The following is a 20,867-nucleotide window of genomic DNA, read 5'->3' on the forward strand; positions in this document are numbered from 1 at the left end:
TTCCAATGGTTTCCCACTCTCTATAACAGTAATTAACTGCAAGAAGGAAGCGCCCCATCTCCCTCCTAGGAGACGTGCCCCTGTTTGAAAATCACTGCATATAATGATAGATGTTAATAACTGGACTGAAACGGGCAAATAAATGGATTACAGGCAGAAAAGAGCTAAAAAACATTTACCTTCAGAACAAAGCACCAATCTTCCAGGCCAGCATTTAAGGCCTCCCCACAACCTAGCCTCAAGTTATTATCTTGCTAACTTTATTTTCTACTAATCCTCACCCACTCTTCTTCTTATTTTACATCCTTTGCCCATGAGTTTCTCACCTAAAATGCCTTCCACATAGTTCCCTAGCAAAATCTGAAAGAAATACTAAAGTCCAGTTCAAGTAATGCCTTTTACAGGAAGCTTTTTCCAATCATTCCACTACTGTGGCCCCTGTAACCACTCATTAAGTACAGCAAGCTCTTTGATGGCAATATTGCCATTTATGCTCATAATACATATGCACAAAACTGAATACTGTAAGGATGAACTAGCTGCAAGTCTCTCGAGATCAGAGAACTGACACACACAATCGTATGGAGGATGTTCTCATGCATCTAGACTTATCCTTCTTTATGATGCCCATGAAGGAAACTGAAAAAACATCCTCTGAATGCTATGTCTTCCTCTACATATTGAAAAACAGATATATGGCAGAGGAGCAGCCCTTCCAGCCTTGGAAGTAGAGCCCAGCGAGAAGAAAGACTGAGGAAGGAAGAAACTTAATAACTTACTTTAGGCTCTATGACTAATGTTCTTTCCAGGATTTTGTCAGATTCTTATTCCTTTGGTTTTTGAGATATTTAATTTCTTAACTGGCTCTAAAAAAAGAGGTTCTAGGATCTCTCAGTAATAAAAGATTCAAGGTTTATACTTCATCCCAAAATTGGGACTGTCTCCCAGTAAACTAAGTGTCAAAGAAACAAGGCAGGTAGTAGAATGGCAATCTAACAGTGATCTTCTCCTTAGGCTACTCATCTGTTTACAGTAGGGCTGTCTAAGTCTCAGGCTACCAACAGGTGATGGTTTCATGGCCTATTCATAAGACAGTAAAAATAAGGAAGAATGGGAAGATATGACTCCTTCATCCATCAACAAATACTTCGTGAGCACCAACTATGTGTGGAGGCACTGCTCTAGGCACTTTGGATAAACCAGCACGCAAAACACACATCCTTGTCCTCATTGAGTTTATACATTCGGGCAGGGGGAAGACAGGCCATAAACCATAAGCATAATAAAATAAGTAAATTTGATGGTAATATGGAAGATAAGTGCTATGGCGAAAGAATAAAAAGCAGAGCATGGTAAAGTGAAGTGGGAGTGCCAGGTGCAGAGGGGCAGGGATGTGGCTTACAATCTTAAATAGGATAATTAGGGTAAACCTACTGAGAAGGTGACATCTGAACAAAGACATGATTGTAGTCCATGTAGATATGCCAGCACATTTCTTGACATGCCTCCCCTGAAGAGGTGGAGCTTAATTACCCTTTCCTGGAGTGTGGCCTGGAATTAGTGACTCACTTCTAACGAAGAGAATATAACAAGACGGTGATAAGGTGTCACTTCTGAGATTAAGTTATAAAGAGACTGCAGCTCCCATCTTGGTCTTGGTCTTGGTCTCTCAGCCTCTCGGATTATTGGCTCTGGAGGCAGCCAGGGCCGTGTCATGTGAGCGGCCTTATGGAGAGGCCATGTAGCAATGAAATGGCACCTCCTGCCAACAGTCACATGAGAGAGCTTGGAAGTGAATTCTCCAGCCCCTTATGATGACTGCCTTTCCAGCCGAGATCCTGACTTGCGGTTTCAAGGGAAACTCTGAGCCAGAATCATCCAGCTAGCCGCTTCTAGATTCCCGACCTTCAAAACCATGTGAGATAATAAATGTTTATTGTTTTAAGCCACTAAGTTTTGGAGTAATCTGTTATACAGCAATAGATAACTAATACAGACAGAAAAGAAGGGAGGGATTTGGCCATACAAATATCTGAAGAAAGAGCATTCCAGGCAGAGGGAATAGGCAGTGTAAAGGCCTAAAGGAGGTGATGCTTAGAGTATTAGAAAACCAGCAAGAGGCCAGTGTGGCTGCAGTGGACTGGGAGTGGGGGGAGAGGGAGGAGATGAGGTCAGAAAGGTAATAAGATCCAGATCATGTAGGATTTTGTAGGCCATCATAAGGTCTTTGGGTTTTACTCTATAAATGAAATGTGAAGCCAGCTTTGAGCGGGAGAGTATCACGATGTGATTTGTGTTTTTAAAAGATCACTTTGTTGGTAATGGGCCCAGAAGGGAGGAGAAGTAGCAACAGGGATACTAATAAAGAGGTTAATGCAAAAATGCGGTTAAGAGACGATGGTGGCTCAGCCAAGAGTGGTAGCAGCAGAGGTGAAATTACAGGTGTACTTTGAAGGTAGAGCCAAGAGGCTGATAAACTGGATGTAGGATGTGAAAGGACAGAAGTCAAGGATGACTCCAAGGTTTTTGGCCCTAGCAAGTAAATGGATGAAGTTTCCATCAACATGGGAGGGGATTTTTAGAAAAGCAAATTTGGGGGTTAGGACTAGGAGTTCAGTTTTGGACATGTTGAATTTGAGATGCCATTAGACTTCTACGTAAAAATGTTGAGGAGGCAGTCTGAAGTTAGGGGCAAGGTCTAGAATGAAGATTAAACTTGGGATTCATCAACAAGATGATATTTAAAGCCATGGGACTAGATGAGATCACTAAACGAGTGAAAAAAGATCAGAGCATCACGGACTGAGTCCTAAGGCACTCCAACATTAGGAGGTAAGGGAGAAGAACCAGCAAAAGATTCTGAGAAGGAACAACCAATGAGACGGGGAGAAACAGGAGAGTATTGTTCTGTGGAAGCCATGTTAAGAAAGTATATTGAGGAGAAGGAACTGACAAGCACTATAAAGGAAAAACCTAAATGGGAAAGGATTAGCCAACTTGATTGGCTTCTGTCTCCCTACCCTTCTTTTCATTTCCACATCCTCCCTGATGTCAAATTCTACAGCAGTGATAGTACAGGGGGCTGTGGGGATAGCAGGGTAGTGTACTTATCCCTGGAGGAAGGAGAGCAGACTGAGAAAAGGAAAAACTGTCATGGAAGACTCACAAAAGGGATGACACCAGTGCAGAGTTGGGAAAATTGAACAGGAGTTTGCCATGAGGACAAGAGAATACCAGGCAAATGGATCACGAGACGTATGGGCAGGAAGCTGTCAATACTTGAACATGATGAAAGGGTGGGGTGCTACTGGGGAGTGACAGAAGGTCAGGCTGAAGAGGTCAGCAGGACCAAATCATGAACCATCTTGTGTGGCGTGCAAGGAGTTTGAACTTTACCCTGCAGGCTGTTGGGAACCACTTAAGGACTTTAAGCAAGAGAGTGACATCATCATGTTCCTGTTTTAAAGAGATCACTCTGACATAACTGCAAATTCAACTGGAGGAAAATAAGTATTGACTGGTAGACAAGTTAGGAGGCTGTGGCACAGTCAAACCAGCAATGGGGTGGGGAATGGCTAATCTAAGGCAATGGAAGCCGGAATAGAGAAGAAGAGCAGATTCAAAAAAGGGTTTATAAGTTAGGCTCTGGAAGTAAGGACAAAGAGAAGAGGGGATAACTCCCAAGTTTCTAGCTTAGAAAACTGAATGGATAATGGTACAATTCCCCAAGATAAGGAATATAGAAGAGAACTGGGTTTGGGGAGAGTAGATGATTAATTTTGGACACGTTTAGGGTATTGCATTTGGGACATCCAGGTGGGAATGTCAAATATGCAGAAAGAAATATGGGCCTGAAACATAGTGGAGATATAAAACTGGTACTCAGGGGTGTACTACTGATAGCTGGAACTGGGTTCTGGATGAGATCACCCAGAGAGAAAGAGAGTGAAGGGTGGGAGGATGGAGGACCCAATCCTGGGTAACACTAACGTTTGAGGGCAGGGAAAGGATGGAGAGTCAGCCAAGGAAACCAAGTAGAAGCTGTCTGTGAACTTAACAGGATAGCAATTTTCAGGTTAAAGAACTCTGCATCTTCCCCAGGTGTCTTTGATATAAGCTCTAGCTTCATAAGAACAGCAATGAATATCTTCATAGCTTGAAGTCTCTGCTCTAGAATCAGGCTGCAACCAGACAGGGGATGAAAATACTAACTAAAACTAGACAGGACACAAAGGCCATGGCTACATTTAGGATGCTGAGTCAAATCAATGTTAACTATAGTTGTAGAACTATAACTATATAATAGAAATTGGTTAAGATATTACACGGAACAGATTCTTAAAGTCTTACAAGGCATTCAGAAAGCAGTAACAGGAGTGACTGCTATGCTGAATATTCTCCTCTGAAGATAGAGAAGGAGAGAACTGCAAAAATCTCTATCTCTGCTAAGGCCTCCCTCCCCGAGGAAGCCAACTTCACGCAACTGCCCAGGTTTCGGTGTCCAGGGCTGATTCCCAGCCAGGGGTTGCCAGCTGCAGAGGGCGGGGCTCTATTTTGGGCTGCCTGCTGTCCCTGAGCCCAGCCGCGTCTGGTTTGAGCAGCATGCAGCCCCAGTGACTCACACACCCATGCAAACCGCCTGTGGCTCGTGGCATGGCCTCGGAATGCCAGCCTTAGGCCAGCTCCCTCCTCACCCCATTACACTGGGATAAATAAATAAAGAGCACGCCAGCAGCCGTACAGCCTGATGGCAACCAGATGAAGAGAGGGAGGCATGGACGCGGCCAGGGGAAGGAACTCCCTCCAGTGGACCCTGCTGAGCGTGGGCCATGCCAGCCCACTCATCCTAAACTTCCTCTTTAACACTGTTCATACTGGCATGTAGTAATAGCCCCCAAATCCTTGACTGGTCTTCTATTCCTAGCCCCTAGTCCTAGGAAATGCTCTACATGGGGATGTTGCCTTCTGTGAGAACAGGGCCAGCCCTGACTTGAATGGGCACTGCCAGGAATCCCCATCTAGTTAGGCCACCATCGATTGGCCCCCTTGGGCTCCCTGGAAATGAAAATCAGGCTCCTAAGGGGAGAGGAAAAACAAAAAGACTAAATGTGGAGAAGTAACCCCTGTCCGATCCTTAAATATTCTTCCTGGCCTTAGTATCCTAGAAACCTCCCATCCTACTGCCTCCTGTGCCCTATCTAAATGGCCTCTTGCCTAGCAATAGTCCTAACGAGAAGTAGGAAAAACAGACCCCAGACACTGACCGCATGGCCCTCTGACATCAGCCCTGGCCCCCCTGCACCTTCATCCCGAGCTCTCTGTCCCTGGTTTGTTTATCTTCCTATGTTGCTTATTTTGATGGCACATCCTTTCAGCTCAGTCTTGGGTGACCCCGTGACCCTTCTGTGTCCTGTTTGTAGGACCCCAGGCAAGCAGAGTAACTGAAAAGATGCACTGGCCATAAGAAATGCTGCAGTCCCGGTAGGAAACCTTTCAGTTCTAGCAGTTCTGCAGGACATTCCGAGGACAGGGCAGTGATCCCAGAGGTCACAAGAATTCTACATTATCCTAGCCCTTGACTCTCCTCTTATTTGTGTGTACGACCAGTAAAAATAGCAAAACAGAATAGGGATAATCCTACACTATGAGTCAAGAAGTGTGGATGGTCCTAAACATACAGCTACCACCATATGACCTTAGGCGAGTCACTTAACCTCTCTGAGGCCCAATTTCTTAATCTATGAAATGGAAAGCTACAACTATCTATCGTCCAGATCCTTTCCAGATATAATAAAATTCTACAAGTCTATGCAGTTTGGATGTGATCCACCCAGAACCTAGAGGACCAGAGTTCTTGAAGTAGTTGGTTCCAAACACCAATCCCCTTCCTGGGCTAGCACCTGTATTCCGTATGCTTTCTCATTCAGTTCTGCAGTGTTCCTCCACCCCAATAGCATGAAAGAAATGAGACTTCAATTCTACAAATGAGAAAATAGAGGCTCTGAGAGAAGTGATTTATCCAAAGCCGCAAAATAAATCAGGAGAATAACTGAAGATCCCAAGTATGGGTCTAACAAGCAACACTATATCCACAGCCCACACCACCACAATTTTCATAAAATCCCTCCAGTGTAGGTTTATCAACATATTCACCCACAAACTCGTTGAGAACCTATTACTTCTAAGCACTATGTTTGGTGCTGGGAACATAGAAACACATTCAACGTGGTCCTTGCCCTCAAAGAGTCCATAGATCAGTAGAAAAAGACATAGTCTTGCAGACATACAAACAGCATCATGACAAAGTTATAACTAGTAAAATAGAGGCATGAACCAAGGCACTATAGTAGCAGGAAAGAAGGATTATCTTTACAAGGACAGTCCGGAAAGGTCTCCCAAAGAAGCTGAAGCTGACACTTGAAAGATTAATAGAAGTTTACAAGGTAGATAAGACCAGGGCACTGGGCATTCTAGATAAAGGAACAATGTGTGCAAAGACACAAAGGCTAGAGAAAACAGCATTTTTGGTAATTCAAAGCCATTCTGCATGGCTGAAGCATAAAATACACAGAGAAAAATGTTGAGAAACCCAGCTGGATACGTATGCAGGCACTAGATCAGGAAGGGACCTCCCTGCTGAGCTAAGAATAAGCCTCTCATTGTTTGACTAAGGGGCTGAGGTAGGGAACTAGTATGCCATCCCAGCCTACATTAACCTCCTTAATACCCAAACCTATCTGAGAGAAAAATGGGGGAAGCTATCTGAGAGAAAAATGGCCTAGGAAATCTCTCTCTGTCACAAGTTTAGGTTTAATGATCTCTCTTTCCCCATGAAGACCTGAAACCTATTCTGCTTCAGGACTTAGCAACACATGCTTTCCTTCTGCTCCAGAATTACAACTGCTTCAGTAGATGGACTGAGCGCTCAACTCACATGTTTTGTTCTCACTGTTAAGACCTCAAGCATCATGAGGCTACTGCTCAGTCAACGGACAAGGCAGAACAGAAGGTTCCAAATCACCTGCTTTTTGCTCAGCCCTGTGAAAAGCACTAATTTCAGGTTCAAAAGAAGTAGGAGTCCCAGTCCCTGTCCACAACAAGCTTACAAATTAGCCTAGAAGACAAGACAGAAATATAAATAATCTATACATAACACAATATTACAACAGCATTATTTACTTACACAATAAAGTACCAACCTGGGTAACATGTATAATTAGAAAATAGTGCAATAATACTAGGGTACTAACTGTACAACCAACAAGTCTCAGAAGAGTTAGAGAAAAAGATCAATATTGACTGGTATTATCAAAGGTCACTATTATTAATATTACCCCTGCTTGGCATTTAATAGATGTTTCTTTTGGCCAAGTTCAATCCTTAGAAGGGAAACCTAGGCAGGAGCTTCTGACAGGCCACAATTATCTACTCCCCATTCATTCCTTTGCCAGTCCCCTTGTATAAACACTGTGATTTTCCATAGCCTACTGTGCCCACAAGACAGTCCCCAAATGGTAGCCCTGTGCTTTTCACCTTCCTCTACTGCGGGATGTCGAAGGGGCCCGGACAAGTAATAATGACTAGCCCCCCGCTCCACAATCCAGACCTGGGATCAGATCTCAGCAAGCAAAAATTTAGCAACTGGTCAACCAAGGTTTCCAAGAGAATTCCAAACAAAATCCCTAGGTACTTTAGCAGAGATGTTTTACAAATGTTAATCAGCTCACTTTTGCCTTTTACATCTTTTCCCCTACTTCTCCCCATCATCCCCAGGTATATCTTAAGCTTTATCAGACTTTCTATAGGTAACTTTTCCACAGAAAGGGCTCTCCAACGATGCAAGCAAACCTAACACCCAAAACGCAAGTCACCACTCAGGCACCTGGAAAGAGGAAGTAAAGCAAAGCTGCACAAGGAGAAAGGAAATAACAAATACTCTACCTCTACCATAAATTGTTCCAAGAAGGAATTCTCTTCAAATGGCTCTGTCTTCAACCGATCTGTAACAAGAAGGGAGGCAGAAAAGAAATATGAGTCTTAGAATGAGTTTCCTACCTGTGAGATGGAAAGGGAACAGAGCCCAGGACTTCTTGGGAAAGAGGATAAAGATGCAACACCCAGAGACACCTAGTCCAGTGGGAGAAGAGGACAAACAGGAGGAGGAAAGGGTGATTAGCAATAAATGACAGGTTCAGTGGCGGCATGTGCTCTAGAAGGTTTTCCCACCACAAAGACAGGTGAAATTGAATTTTTATTCTGAAGTTGGAGCTATGCAGCTTCCTAAAGTCCCAAGTCATTTTTCCCTCAGGCAATTTTATATAGCTGTTGGCCCTTCCCACAGTCTTTCCTTGCCATTGCCTAGGGCATGTCTGGACTCAGTTACAGCTTCTATTGGATACTTGGGCCCCAGCCAGGTACTTGAGGCAAAAGAAGTGTCATCTAATCTCCAGTCCTGGTCAGCACCCAGCACCCACCCTCGGGAAAGCACCTCCCTAATGCAAATGAGTCTCCCCCTTTGCTAAGGCTCTTCGACTGTCTGTACCACTCCCGACCCAACTCCTCAAAGAACGTCCTCTCACCTCGGCTCAGCGTAGCCCCACTCTCCTGGTAGTCCTGGATCTCTAGATCCTTCATACGAAGCAATGTTGCTAGGTCCCTCACCTGGCACTGCAATGCCAGACTCATGCCCATCAGAGGACGAATCAAATGTTGGGAGACCTTCCATGGAAGAGATACCAATTAGCCAACAGATAAACATAAAGTACTTCCTAACAGTGTATAAGGTACCAGGAAAAAATACTGAAAAACAAATGTTTTCACAGGAACTTGTATTTTCATAGTCAAGCAACCCATTTACATGAATGTAAACACAAATATAATAATTAAATAAGTATATGAAAGAGGTTCAAGGATTTTCTTTGTGGCACAGATAAAAGGATGGGAAGAATAAAGGAGAACATGTATGAATAGATAACCTAGAGTTGTGATTTAAAGAGAAGGATGTGATACAGGTGATGAGAGGTAAGTGTGGACTCAACTCTCAGCAAAAACTGAGAGATGAAAGCAGAAGATCCAAGTAACCTCCAAGAAAGTAGGTGCAACTAAAACAGAGTATGCTAGCTGTAGTGTAATAGAAGACCAATATCAACAGAAAGTAGAGAACTGTGAAAGTCAAATCAGACCCAGACACCAATTATGAACCATTTCAGGGCTGACGATAGCCCAGAATGAGGCCAGAGTTTCCATCTGTTCCCACAAATGCAGCAAAGTCTAAGGTCATTGTTGTAATAGAAACAAGCCAGTCACCAAGAGACCAACCTAGGAAGGAATAAACCACCCCTCCACACAGCTTGCTCTTAACCAGAGGTAAGAAGGATGTAAGCATGGCTACACTGCAGTGCAGCTAGAGTGATGCTCTCATATGATAATGCATAGCTATATAGAGTAACCATTCCATTCACCTATACAAGGTGTCCATTAGCCGTCAAAAAAATTAGCTAAAATCGATAATTTGTGGCTGGGGGGGTATTATGAAAGTTCCTTTCCCTTCACGCAAGGAGATGAACTAAAGGAGGCAGTGAGAAGAAACGCCCTAGATCAGAGGTCAGCAAACTTTTTCTGTAAGGGCCAGAGAGTCAACATTTTCAGCCCTGTGGCCCATACAGTCCCTGTCACAATATTCAACTCTGCTGTTGTAGCAAGAAAGCAGTCATAGACAACATGGAATAAATGAGGGTGGCTGGGTGCCAGTATAACTTTACAAAAATAAGCAGCAAGCCAGGTTTGGCCTGTTGGCCATAGTATGCCAACCCGTACCCTAGACCTAAAAAGGATAGCTTTTAGACAAGAAACCCCACAGAGGCTTGAAGTGAGGAAAAGGTACTAAAGTGGCCCATAAGATGTGCAAGCTGGATCAGGATCAGGATCAGAAGTCTGGACTCTTCAGACTTGTATGTTTTCATTTCCATTAATTTTCTAGTAAAACTTATTACTAAAGACTTCAGGTGTATTGTGGCTCAAACTAACAGGAAATGATTCTTTTTCTCTAAAGACAGAGTCGAGGAGAAGACACTGGGTGTGTGTTAGGGTTGCGGGAGGTTAGGGTTTAGTGGCAGCAGCTTTTGCACCAGCACCAGGACCCAAGAAACGCAGGGTAACAGTGCAGAGTAGAAGGCCGGCAATCAGGTCCAGCTATAGACACCCGTCACTTCTTTCTGTCACAGAGCACATCCCAACCTAGAACTGTCTCCCAGCTCAGTCCTTAGTATAAACTTAAACCTCCAGGAAGTACTGTTCAGAATGTGGCAGAAGCTCTGCTTTTGGAAAATGTATCTGCTCTAGACTCAACTCTCTTTCCTAGGAATTGTTTTAAGTTTGGTCCTTCTCAAGGGAGATCAGGAGGAAAAATAGGTGAATACTTGTATGAAAGCAAGCCAATATTTGGTGAGTTGAATTGAAAATAATTGCCACTGCTAACCAAGCAGCATCACCATCCATTTGCTGGCAGCACTCAAATAACAGAAATTCCTAGAGTTAATAACCAACCTTTCTCTGGGGACTACTTTCACAGCAATTCCTTTGAGTAGTGGTAAATATAACAGCATGAAACATGATGAGAAACAGTTTTTAATCAATGCCATGTCTAATTAAATGTAGTTATTATTGAAATTATTGATAGGACTCCAATGTCTATATAGCATTTTTTTAAAATTTATTTATTTATTTATGGCTGTGTTGGGTCTTCGTTTCTGTGCGAGGGCTTTCTCTAGTTGTGGCGAGTGGGGGCCACTCTTCATCGCGGTGCGCGGGCCTCTCACTGTCGCGGCCTCTCCCGTTGCAGAGCACAGGCTCCAGACGCGCACGCTCAGTAGTTGTGGCTCACGGGCCTAGCCGCTCCGCGGCATGTGGGATCTTCCCGGACTGGGGCACGATCCCGTGTCCCCTGCATTGGCAGGCGGATTCCTAACCACTGCGCCACCAGGGAAGCCCTATATAGCATTTTTTAGACGCTTTTCATCCTTAAATATTTCAACTTCTCAAATAATTTCATAGGATTGGGTTACACCACTCTGACTCATTGGGGTATAACGCATTTCAAAGTTAGTTGAACCCTAACTTAGATCAATTAATTAGAATAAAACATTGTGGCTGAAGCAACATATTTCAAAGCAAATCCACAGATACTACAAAGAAAAATCTTGAAATGCTTTAGGAGTCTGGGACACTCCCTCCCTTTCATTTACAGACAGCAACATACGAAAAGATGCAGTTCAATAAATCAATTCAACAAATACCTACTGGGTGCTGAATACACGCTCTGACCCTGTGAGGCTTCTGCCCTCAAAGAGATCACAACAGTTAAGGAAGTCAGGAAGTGTGGTGGATATAGAACAGGAGTCGCCAATCTTCTCCAGAGGAAAAGCTATTTATAATTTTCCCCAGCATCTTCAGATTTCCCACAGAAATGTTCATATGTCATAGGCAGAAGAGCAGGATGACAGTTATCAATCCCAAGATGAAACGAATCATGTTTGGATATAATGAAAAGAATAGTAGACTGGGAATTAGGAGACCAAGATTCTAGTCCTGGCTCTCATAGCACCTAGATGTGAAAATGGCTTAACCCCAAGTACTCTCATGGTCCTTGTCTTTTTTATTTTTATTTTATTTATTTATTTTTAAAATAAATTTATTTTATTTATTTATTTATTTTTGGCTGCATTGGGTCTTCGTTGCTGCACGCAGGCTTTTTCTAGTTGCGGTGAGCAGGGGCTACTCTTTGTTGCGGTGCGTGGGCTTCTCATTGCGATGGCTTCTCTTGTTGCGGAGCAACGGGCTCTAGGCGCGCGGGCTTCAGTAGTTGTGGCTCGCGGGCTCTAGAGCGCAGGCTCGGTAGTTGTGGCGCACGGGCTTAGTTGCTCTGAGGCATGTGGGATCTTCCCGGACCAGGGCTCGATCGCATGTCCCCTGCTTTGGCAGGCAGATTTTTAACCACTGAGCCCCCAGGGAAGCCCCTTGTCTTTTTTTAAAAAGACAAATTATGGAGTTGGACTATTTGCTCTCACAGGCCCACTATAATACTAAGGTTAAGTAATATTACATATGTTCTCTTATTTAATCCTCACATCTCTGTGGTAACGTCAGGATTGGTATCACCATTTTACAGATGAAGAAACTGAGTCTCATAAAAATTCAGTAACTTATCCAAGGTAATACAAGTAGTCAAAGTGATGGAGCTGAGTTACAAATTCAGGTCTGCCTGTGCTCCTTCTACCACCAAAAAAACTTCAGATATGACTCCTGGGAATCATAATCTGGCCAAAGAGGTGACAAATTTGAAACTCAAAATACGGAATATAAAGAATTACATTAGAAAACAAAGATAACAATAACAACAACAAAAAAGAATTACATTAGATACTAGGAAGAATAGACAGTGGGAAGGAGGAGGGGGTGATGAAGAGAAGTTGGCCAGAAGTGGAAATGGGCTCAGTGTTAGAAAGCTTTGTATATTCCATAATATCCTGCAGAGACATAAAAAGTATTACATTATTAATGTGAATGTGGTAGGGAGTGTGGGGAAACAGGTACTCTCCTACTCTCAGATATGACTAGGAGGAGTTAAGCTGCACAGTCTCTCTGGAAGACAATACAACATTACGTTAGCGAGATCAAAGATGCAAATACTCCTTGATTCAGCTATTCCACTTCTAGGAATTTACTCACACATTTACACATAGAAAAAGTAAATACAGGATATTCACTACATATAAAAACAAAAGAATGGAAACAATTTAAGTGTCTACTAGCAGCAGAGCAGTTAAATACACATTGATATACTCATTCATCAAAATGCTATGTTGCCATTAAAAAATATTACGGCAGGTCTTCTAAATGTATTGCTGTGAATGATTTCTACGTTCTAAAACTAAGTGAAAAAAGCAAGGTACTGAACACTGCGAACAGAATGCTGCCATTTGTGAAAATACATATATCTAGATATGTATTTGACTATATGAGTATATTCATATATACATATATATATATACTGATATATATGTGTATATATACATACATACACACACACATATATATGTGGCTTTCCTTGAGAATTCACAAGAAGCTGACAGCAGTAGTTGCTTCAGAGAAGGAAAATGAGGGACTGGAAAGGGAGTAGAAAGAAGACCTATTTCTTCCCTACATACCCTTAAATGCTATTTGAAGTGTTTGCCTTTTGCATGAGTTACTCATTCAAAAAGAATTAAATAAAAACTATGACAAGAATGAGTAACAAACAAAAATTATGACTGTGTGACCTCATAGACACACACACAAGCCTGAAATAGTATCCGCCTACATCCTCACCGGTGTCCACTGGCTCTAACTTTTTCCCTATAAAGCTTCCTCAGGTACAGGGATTTCCCTGGGACGGCATTCTTCTTCGTTTAATAATATACCTTGAAGCATAATTATTAATAAATTGTTCTCCCCATGGCCAACCAAGATTCATTCCACTCTAAACACTGTTGCCTCTTTTTATTTATTTATAATTTATTTTATTTATTTATTTTTTTGGCTGCATTGGGTCTTCATTGCTGCATGCGGGCTTTCTCTAGCCGTGACTAGCGGGGGCTACTCTTCATTGCAGTCCGCGGGCTTCTCATCGTGGTGGCTTCTCTTGTTGTGGAGCACAGGATCTAGGCATGTGGGCTTCACTAGTTGTGGCACACAGGCTCAGTAGTTGTGGCGCACGGGCTTAGTTGTTCCGCGGCATGTGGGATCTTCCCGGACCAGGGCTTGAAGCCGTGTCCCCTGCATTGGCAGGCGAATTCTTAACCACTGCGCCACCAGGGAAGCCCCTGTTGCCTCTTTTTAAATTGCAGCTCCCCAATTAGAGGAATTTGCCTAGAATAGCTAGGTTTTCTTCACCCATTACTTTCAATTATATCATTATACAAGTGTTCTTTACTGTATTCTTTTTTTTTTTTTTTTTTTTTATTTATTTTTGGCTGTGTTGGGTCTTTGTTTCTGTGCGAGGGCTTTCTCTAGTTGCGGCAAGTGGGGGCCACTCTTCAACGCGGTGCGCGAGCCTCTCACTGTTGCGGCCTCTCTTGTTGCGGAGCACAGGCTCCAGACACGCAGGCTCAGTAGTTGTGGCTCACGGGCCTAGTTGCTCCGTGGCATGTGGGATCTTCCCAGACCAGGGCTCGAACCCGTGTCCCCTGTGTTGGCAGGCAGATTCTCAACCACTGCGCCACCAGGGAAGCCCTTTACTGTATTCTTTTGAAAGAAAAAACTATTAGAGCCCATCAGCTTCCAACAGGAACTGCCTCCCCAATCTCACTCTTCTGAATTTCCAGGGCTGTGTGATATAAAATGAGAGTAGCTATTGCTAGGGCTTCCCCAAGGCTGCCCAAATGTTTTGGTGCCAGAACAAGCATTATTGAGGGAACAGTGCCTCCTGGTGTTACTTAGAAAAAGTTACGGGGTTTTGAACAAGATGATAAATTCTACTTAAAGCAAGGTGGAAATTTTCAAAAGAAGTTCAATTAAAATCAACAAAATTGAGTGATTATTATTTGCTAAGCACTGTTTATGGGCCTTAAAAATTCAGAGGTTAATGAGCAGTAGTTCTCCAAACACTCAAGACTAGCTTGGGTCAAAAATACTAGATCAAAAACAGGGAACAGTTTGTTGAAAAGCACTTTGTTCCATCACCCTACTGTTGCCAAAGCATCATACTACCTCTGGGAAACTAAAGAAGGGAGACAGGAAATGATGCCCACTTGTCTTCAGATCCCTCTGCTGATAAACCTACAACCTTAGGACCCCCACAGAAGACCCTGTCATCTAATGCTAAAACAAGCTCTGTTTATATAAAAGGGTAGAAGGACAAGCAGAAGTAATTCCTGCCAACTAGTTCTTCACTCTCAACTAACTAACTGCTAATAAAAGCTCTTGGGGCCTAGAAAGCTACAAGTGAGCAGAGGACATTATCTTCTGAGTCCGTGAAAATGGGCTCTTGAATCAGACCTACCTGGGAGTCAAATTCCAGCTCATTCATTTATAAACTGGATGACTTTGGACAAATTACCTTCAGTCTCAGCTTGCTACTCTGAAAAATGGCAATAATACTTATCTTGCAGGACAGGACAGTTGTGAGGATTAAATGACAAGATAATGTTCAGAAAGGTACTCAACACCGGTATATAGCCTACCCTACTACCAGAGTGATCTGGATAAATTACAAATTGGATCGTGTTAAACCCCTGCTTAAAGTTTTTCAGTGAATCCCTGTCACCTTTGGGGTAAAATCTGAACTCATTAGAATCCTTCAAGATCTGGCCACTGTCTACCTCATTTCTCACGGCTCCCTGTAGTCATGAAGTTCCCCCACTTGCCCCACACTTATACATCTCCATACCTCTCAGAATGCATTCATGCCTAGAATGATCTTTTTATTTTCTCCCAGTTATTTCCTACTCATCTTCAAAACTCAGCTCAGGGCTTCCCTGGTGGCGCAGTGGTGGAGAATCTGCCTGCCAATTCAGGGGACACGGGTTCGAGCCCTGGTCTGGGAAGATTCCACATGCCGCAGAGCAACTGGGCCCGTGAGCCACAATTACTGAGCCTGCGCATCTGGAGCCTGTGCTCCGCAACAAGAGAGGCCGCGATAGTGAGAGGCCCCCGCTTGCCACAACTAGAGAAAGCCCTCGCACAGAAACGAAGACCCAACGCAGCCATAAATAAATAAATTAAAAAAAAAAAAAAAAAGAACTTTACACTTATAAAAAAAAAAAAAAAAAAAACTCAGCTCAGAAACTCTCTCTTCAAAAAGGTTTTTCAGATCCTCAATCATCCTGGGCTTATCTCAATCAAAGTATATACCATAATTTATCCTGTTTCCTGTCTGTCTGCCTTCTCATTAGATTATGAACTCCAGGAATAGGCTATATTGTTTTAGATCTGGACACCCAACAATTAGCCCATAGTAGATGCTTAATAAATGTTGAATAAATCAAGTAACGAATAAAGATACCCGGTAAAGCATGTAGGCCCAAACTATGCTCCTTTTGAAAGGAAAGAATGTACCAGTCAAGAAACCTTTTTGCCTTCTTTCTAGTCAAGGAAAGTTTTCTAATTGGAGACGAATTTCAAATGGGGTTTACCAAAAAAAAAAAACACAAAAAACACCTAAAGCTTCATTTGAGAAGCTTTGAGAAGGGGAAGCAGCTGGCATCCCTTTCCCTACCCCGTATTTGAATTGCACTTACCAGCGAAGGGCTAGCTAGGATGCAGTGGAAATTCCAGTAGAATGGGAGACCAGAGAGCTCACTCCGCACCCGGAGTATCAGCGCCTCTGCCACACGATCACAGGAGAATGTAGCTTTGCCAGGGCAAGCAGTGTCCTTCAACAATGGGCGAAGCAGATCATCCAAATGACAAAGAAAAGCCGCAGGAGGAGCAGTCAGGCGCTTGTTCAGCTCCTAAAAAGAGAGCAAGCGTTGTACAGGGTGAAAGGGCTAAAAGGAAACTGACTCCCTGGTAAGTAACAGCAAAGGAAAGCTCTGGTTAACATGAAGACAGTGGGCAGAAGAGGAAGGGAAGGGAAAATAAAAACATCAGAACAGGAAAGAAGAAAACAAAAAGAAGAGAGATCAACTGGCCTACTTCACAATTCTGCCTTCCACTAAATGCACTACAGAACACACACACACACACACACACACACACACACACACCCATATGGAAAGATTCTAGGGCTAGAGGTAGAAGTGCAGAACATTAATGGGAATTGTAGCAACCTAATTTGACCTTCCTTGGCTACCTATAGGTGAATAAGCTGGGTGACGTTAATGCCCCCTGACCTTCACTAGGAAAGAAATTATGTCCACTGCCACCCATAGCAGTACTTCTCTTCACACTTACCTTGGCTCGCTGGCTGACCACACTAGTGTCCACCTGTTCATGCCACACCTGTTGAAGATCTGAAACCAGCAAGGCATAGCCCTGCTTGGTGATATAAGCCTTGGCCAAGAGGGAGTTCTCGGCAAGCTGTAGCCATGCCCACGGCTGCATCAGCAGGCCTTGCTCCAGTTCCTCCATCTGCAGGAGAGTCTTAATTTAGCAAAGTGCCCCCAGGGTGCTGTAGGCCTGGGGGTACACCACTCAGAGAGTTCTCTATCAAATACATCTTGTGAAAATCCTCCCTGAGAAAACAGAAGGCATTGATTTACATTCAACCCCCTCTCCTTCACCCTCCCAGTATATAACCAGCTGAGCACCAACCTTACCACCTCTTGCCACTAAAAATCTATTTAGAATTTTGAGTGGTTTTTTTCCCGTATTAAATTCCTAGAAAACATAAAATATCTCCTTCTTCTATAGCGGTTAAGCCTTACCATATTGGTACTAGTATTTCTGCTTTCTAATAATATAACAATATTGAAACCTGAACCATTCTTGTTGCATCTTTATCACATTCCTAATAAATATGTCAATGCTATCCTTTCCCAGAACTTCTAGAAGAGAAGAAATAGTTCTTGTTTTACAAAACATCATAAGTCATAAGTGTCATGTGCAGGAAATTCAAATTATTTGATCATTATCTAAAAACAAAACTCTGGGCTTCCCTGGTGGCGCAGTGGTTAAGAATCCACCTGCCAATGCAGGGGACACAGGTTCGAGCCCTTGTCCATGAAGATCCCACATGCCGCGGAGCAACTAAGCCCGTGCGCCACAACTGTGGAGCCTGCGCTCTAGAGCCCGCGAGCCACAACTACTGAAGCCCTTGCGCCTAGAGCCCGTGCTCCGCAACAAGAGAAGCCACCGCAATGAGAAGCCAGTGCACCGCAGGGAAGATTAGCACCCCCGCTCGCCGCAACTAGAGAAAGCCAGCATGCAGCAACGAAGACCCAACGTAGCCATAAATAAATAAATAAATAAATAAAATCTAAAAAAAAACCTCTGGAAGCTCTCAGAATTTTAAATATGTGTGTGTGGGTATATATATATATATGTATTCCCTAAACATATACATATATTTCCTAAATGAATATATGTATGTATGTGTGTGTATATATATATATATATATATATATATATATACATTTATATGCCCCCTAAATATATTTTTTCCCTAAATATATATACATTCTCTAAGACAGGGATTCTTAATCTAGAGTCTATGCATGTAAACCCTCTGGAATTATATGCAAAATTTGTGCATACCTGCATATACCTATTTGGAGGGAAGAGGTCCACAGCTCTGGTCAAATCCTCAAAGGGATCAATGAGACACAAATAAAGAGCTAATAACTCTGTGTCCAGAAGCAAGGAGAAAAGCCCCAACCCCATTTCAAGAAGACCCTGAATGACTAAGAAGTCAATACAAGGCACAACACAGCACAGAGGCAGAGACCATGAATTAACTCCACTTCACTCATCATCCACATCCACATCCAAGGCACTGCCATCAATGATATCATGCCCTGCTGCACATCCTGGAAACCAACCTTTCTACTTCAACAACTAAATTTGTAGCCTTAATCTAGTAGATGTTCAGTAACTATGGCTACTTTACAGGCAGTTTGATCATTTTTCCTGAGGGTTAAAAAAAAAAAAAAAAGAAAAGTGTGGACCTCCCTGGCAGTAAAGACTCCATGCCTCCACTGCAGGGGACACGGGTTCAATCCCTGGTCAGGGATTCTGTGTGCGATGTGGCGCAGCCAAAAAAAAAAAAAGTGATGTAATTTCAGTTTATAAACACAAAGTGAAGTTGGGGGGGTGGCGCAGATCTTAGAATACAAAGAAAACAATGAAAATCCTTGGATTTCATTAACGTGGTTAACACAGTGCTGTTCTTCCAGTCATTTTCATCTCTATCTAAGCCATTATTCTTCCAACCATAACCTAGTTTTTGAAGCGCGGCCTTGTAACATAATTTGTACAGTCACTAGACAGGTGAAATAGAACTATATACATTGCGATTTTTATCTGCAGCAGCCTCAAAACCTTGTGTTCAGAGGATGGTATTTCAGTCACATTCCCACCTGCTGTTCCTACTGGGAAGAGAAAATCTTGGAATGATTAAGCTAGTCCTCACGGGACCAGAGTTCCACATTGCCCAAGGTCAGAAACAGCAAGTCGGTCACAAACAGCAAGTCCAAGTCGCCAAGCCCTTCTCTCCCTTACAGGCACTCCCCAGCGTGCGCTCTAAGAGTCACCAAAATTGGGTTGACTATCCGAGCCTGTCACTTCGGAAAGCCTGGAAGCTCAGGACCCTCACACAGTATGTTTTGTTTTTGCGGGCAGGGGAGGAGTTTAAAATGTGGGATCTGGGATCAACAAGCCCCCTAAAAAGGTCTGAGAAATTCAGCATCAGACCTGGGTTTGCTGCTCCCACCACGCGTGTCCTGTTTTGAGGTCTCTATATCTCACCTTTCTCTTGTTTCCTTCAAGAATGCCTTTAACCCTCACGTTAACCAGAGTCACCCGTTTATTATTTTTAATGAGGGAGGGGAAGCGCCGAGGGCCAACAGAGGAGTGGGGTGGCCTAAAGCGGGTCGGCACCCAGTCCCGCCCCTTGGCCGTGAGCCCCTCCCTCGGCGCAGTTCCTCCGCCATCCTGCAGAGGGCAGCAAAACCCTAGCGACCGTCCGGGCTGGGCCACGCCCCGCCCTAGGTCCCTTCACCACAGCCCCACCCCAGGAGCCCCGTCTGGCGTCCAGTTTCCATTTGCCCTCACTAGAAAGGCCTTCACCGTCCACGTTTCTATTTTTACAGCACCGGCTGCATGAGGCGCGGCTCGGGACCCCTCAAAGGGTAACAAAGCCGAAAACCAGCTACTTGGTGGCATCGAGCTGCCCGCATAGGAGTACCCGCACAAACCCCGCCTCGCGGCCGGGAGGCAAGCTGCGCACGCGCGGCCCCCCGGCTCCGCCCACGCCCACCCCCGGAGGCCTGTCCCAGAATCCTGGCCGCGCGCGGGTCCCTCCTGGGAGGAAAATTCGGGGAGGAAGCGCGTTGCCAGGGCCAGCCCGCAGAGTCCGAGCAATCTCTCGCCGCCCGCCCCGGCCCTGGCCCCGATTAGAGCTCGACCCCACCTACCGTGAGCGGCCTCGAGAGCTCTCACTCTCCCCGCGGCAAGCTGGCCCGCCCGCGCAAACCGAAAGGCCTAGAGTAGGGTCATTTCCCCCCAACCACGGGGAGGCGGGGTCTTGGGACACTGAGGCGGAGCCCAAGCCTGATGTGGGCGGGACATCTGGGCCCATGGAGCTGATAAACTGGAGCCTTCGGAGGTGGAGGGACACTGTGGCCGGGAAAGCGAGAAGAGAGGCTGGAGGACCCCCTGGTAGAGAGGTGGAGGGGTAGTGGCGCCCCTCAGAGTCGCGCTGGCAGAGTAGAAAGAATGCCAGACGAAGTGCAGGAGAGGGGACCCCGGATTTGGATTTGTTGATAAACCCAAAGTCATTTCCCTTCCCTACGTGTCCAACCTCTTTTTTTGTTGTTTTGTTTTTAAATAAAACGATGGGATTGAACTTCACTAGATATCTCTTTTGGGTCTCCACCAGCACTCGAGTTGTTTAAGAGATGAGTCTCCCAGGCATAAATCCCATGGTCTGACCTCATCCTTTACCTCTCCTGTCTCATCTCGCCCTCCATGCACCCCCAATTTATGCTCCATCACCACAGAGAAGCTTGAAATCCTTCAACTCATTTTGCACCTTGTACAACTTACTGTTTTGCTCGAGCTGAATACTTGAGCCTAAAAAATTTTCCCCATCCCTGTTCCACAATGAAAAATCCTCTTGTTAAGGCCAGCCTCAGTGCTGCTTCTATGTAAAGCTTTTCCCACTATCCCCAATC

The 20,867-nt window shown here is 44.2% G+C and overlaps 1 protein-coding gene across 6 annotated transcripts in view; it reads right to left on the minus strand.

Moving 5' to 3' along the window:
* NHEJ1 (non-homologous end joining factor 1) overlaps positions 1-20,795 on the minus strand; it is a 75,945-nt gene extending 55,150 nt beyond the window's left edge. For 3 of the 6 annotated variants that reach the window (XR_014265121.1, XM_082466640.1, XM_082466639.1), the window contains exons 1-5: positions 20,109-20,795; positions 16,930-17,106; positions 16,275-16,487; positions 8,580-8,718; positions 7,942-8,000 (exon numbers count right to left, since the gene is read on the minus strand). Coding sequence is in view for 3 of the 6 variants with exons in the window: in XM_082466640.1 (XP_082322766.1) it covers positions 7,942-8,000; positions 8,580-8,718; positions 16,275-16,487; positions 16,930-17,106 (588 nt within the window). In the remaining 3 variants the exon portion in view is untranslated. Of the gene's footprint in view, positions 1-7,941; positions 8,001-8,579; positions 8,719-16,274; positions 16,488-16,929; positions 17,211-20,108 lie in introns of all 6 variants that reach the window. The other 3 variants (XR_014265122.1, XR_014265123.1, XM_082466638.1) reach the window with 3 other exon arrangements.
* Positions 20,796-20,867: the final 72 nt, after the last annotated feature.

Source organism: Balaenoptera physalus, assembly GCF_965194825.1.
Source record: "Balaenoptera physalus genome assembly, chromosome: 6".
Lineage (NCBI taxonomy): Eukaryota > Metazoa > Chordata > Mammalia > Artiodactyla > Balaenopteridae > Balaenoptera > Balaenoptera physalus.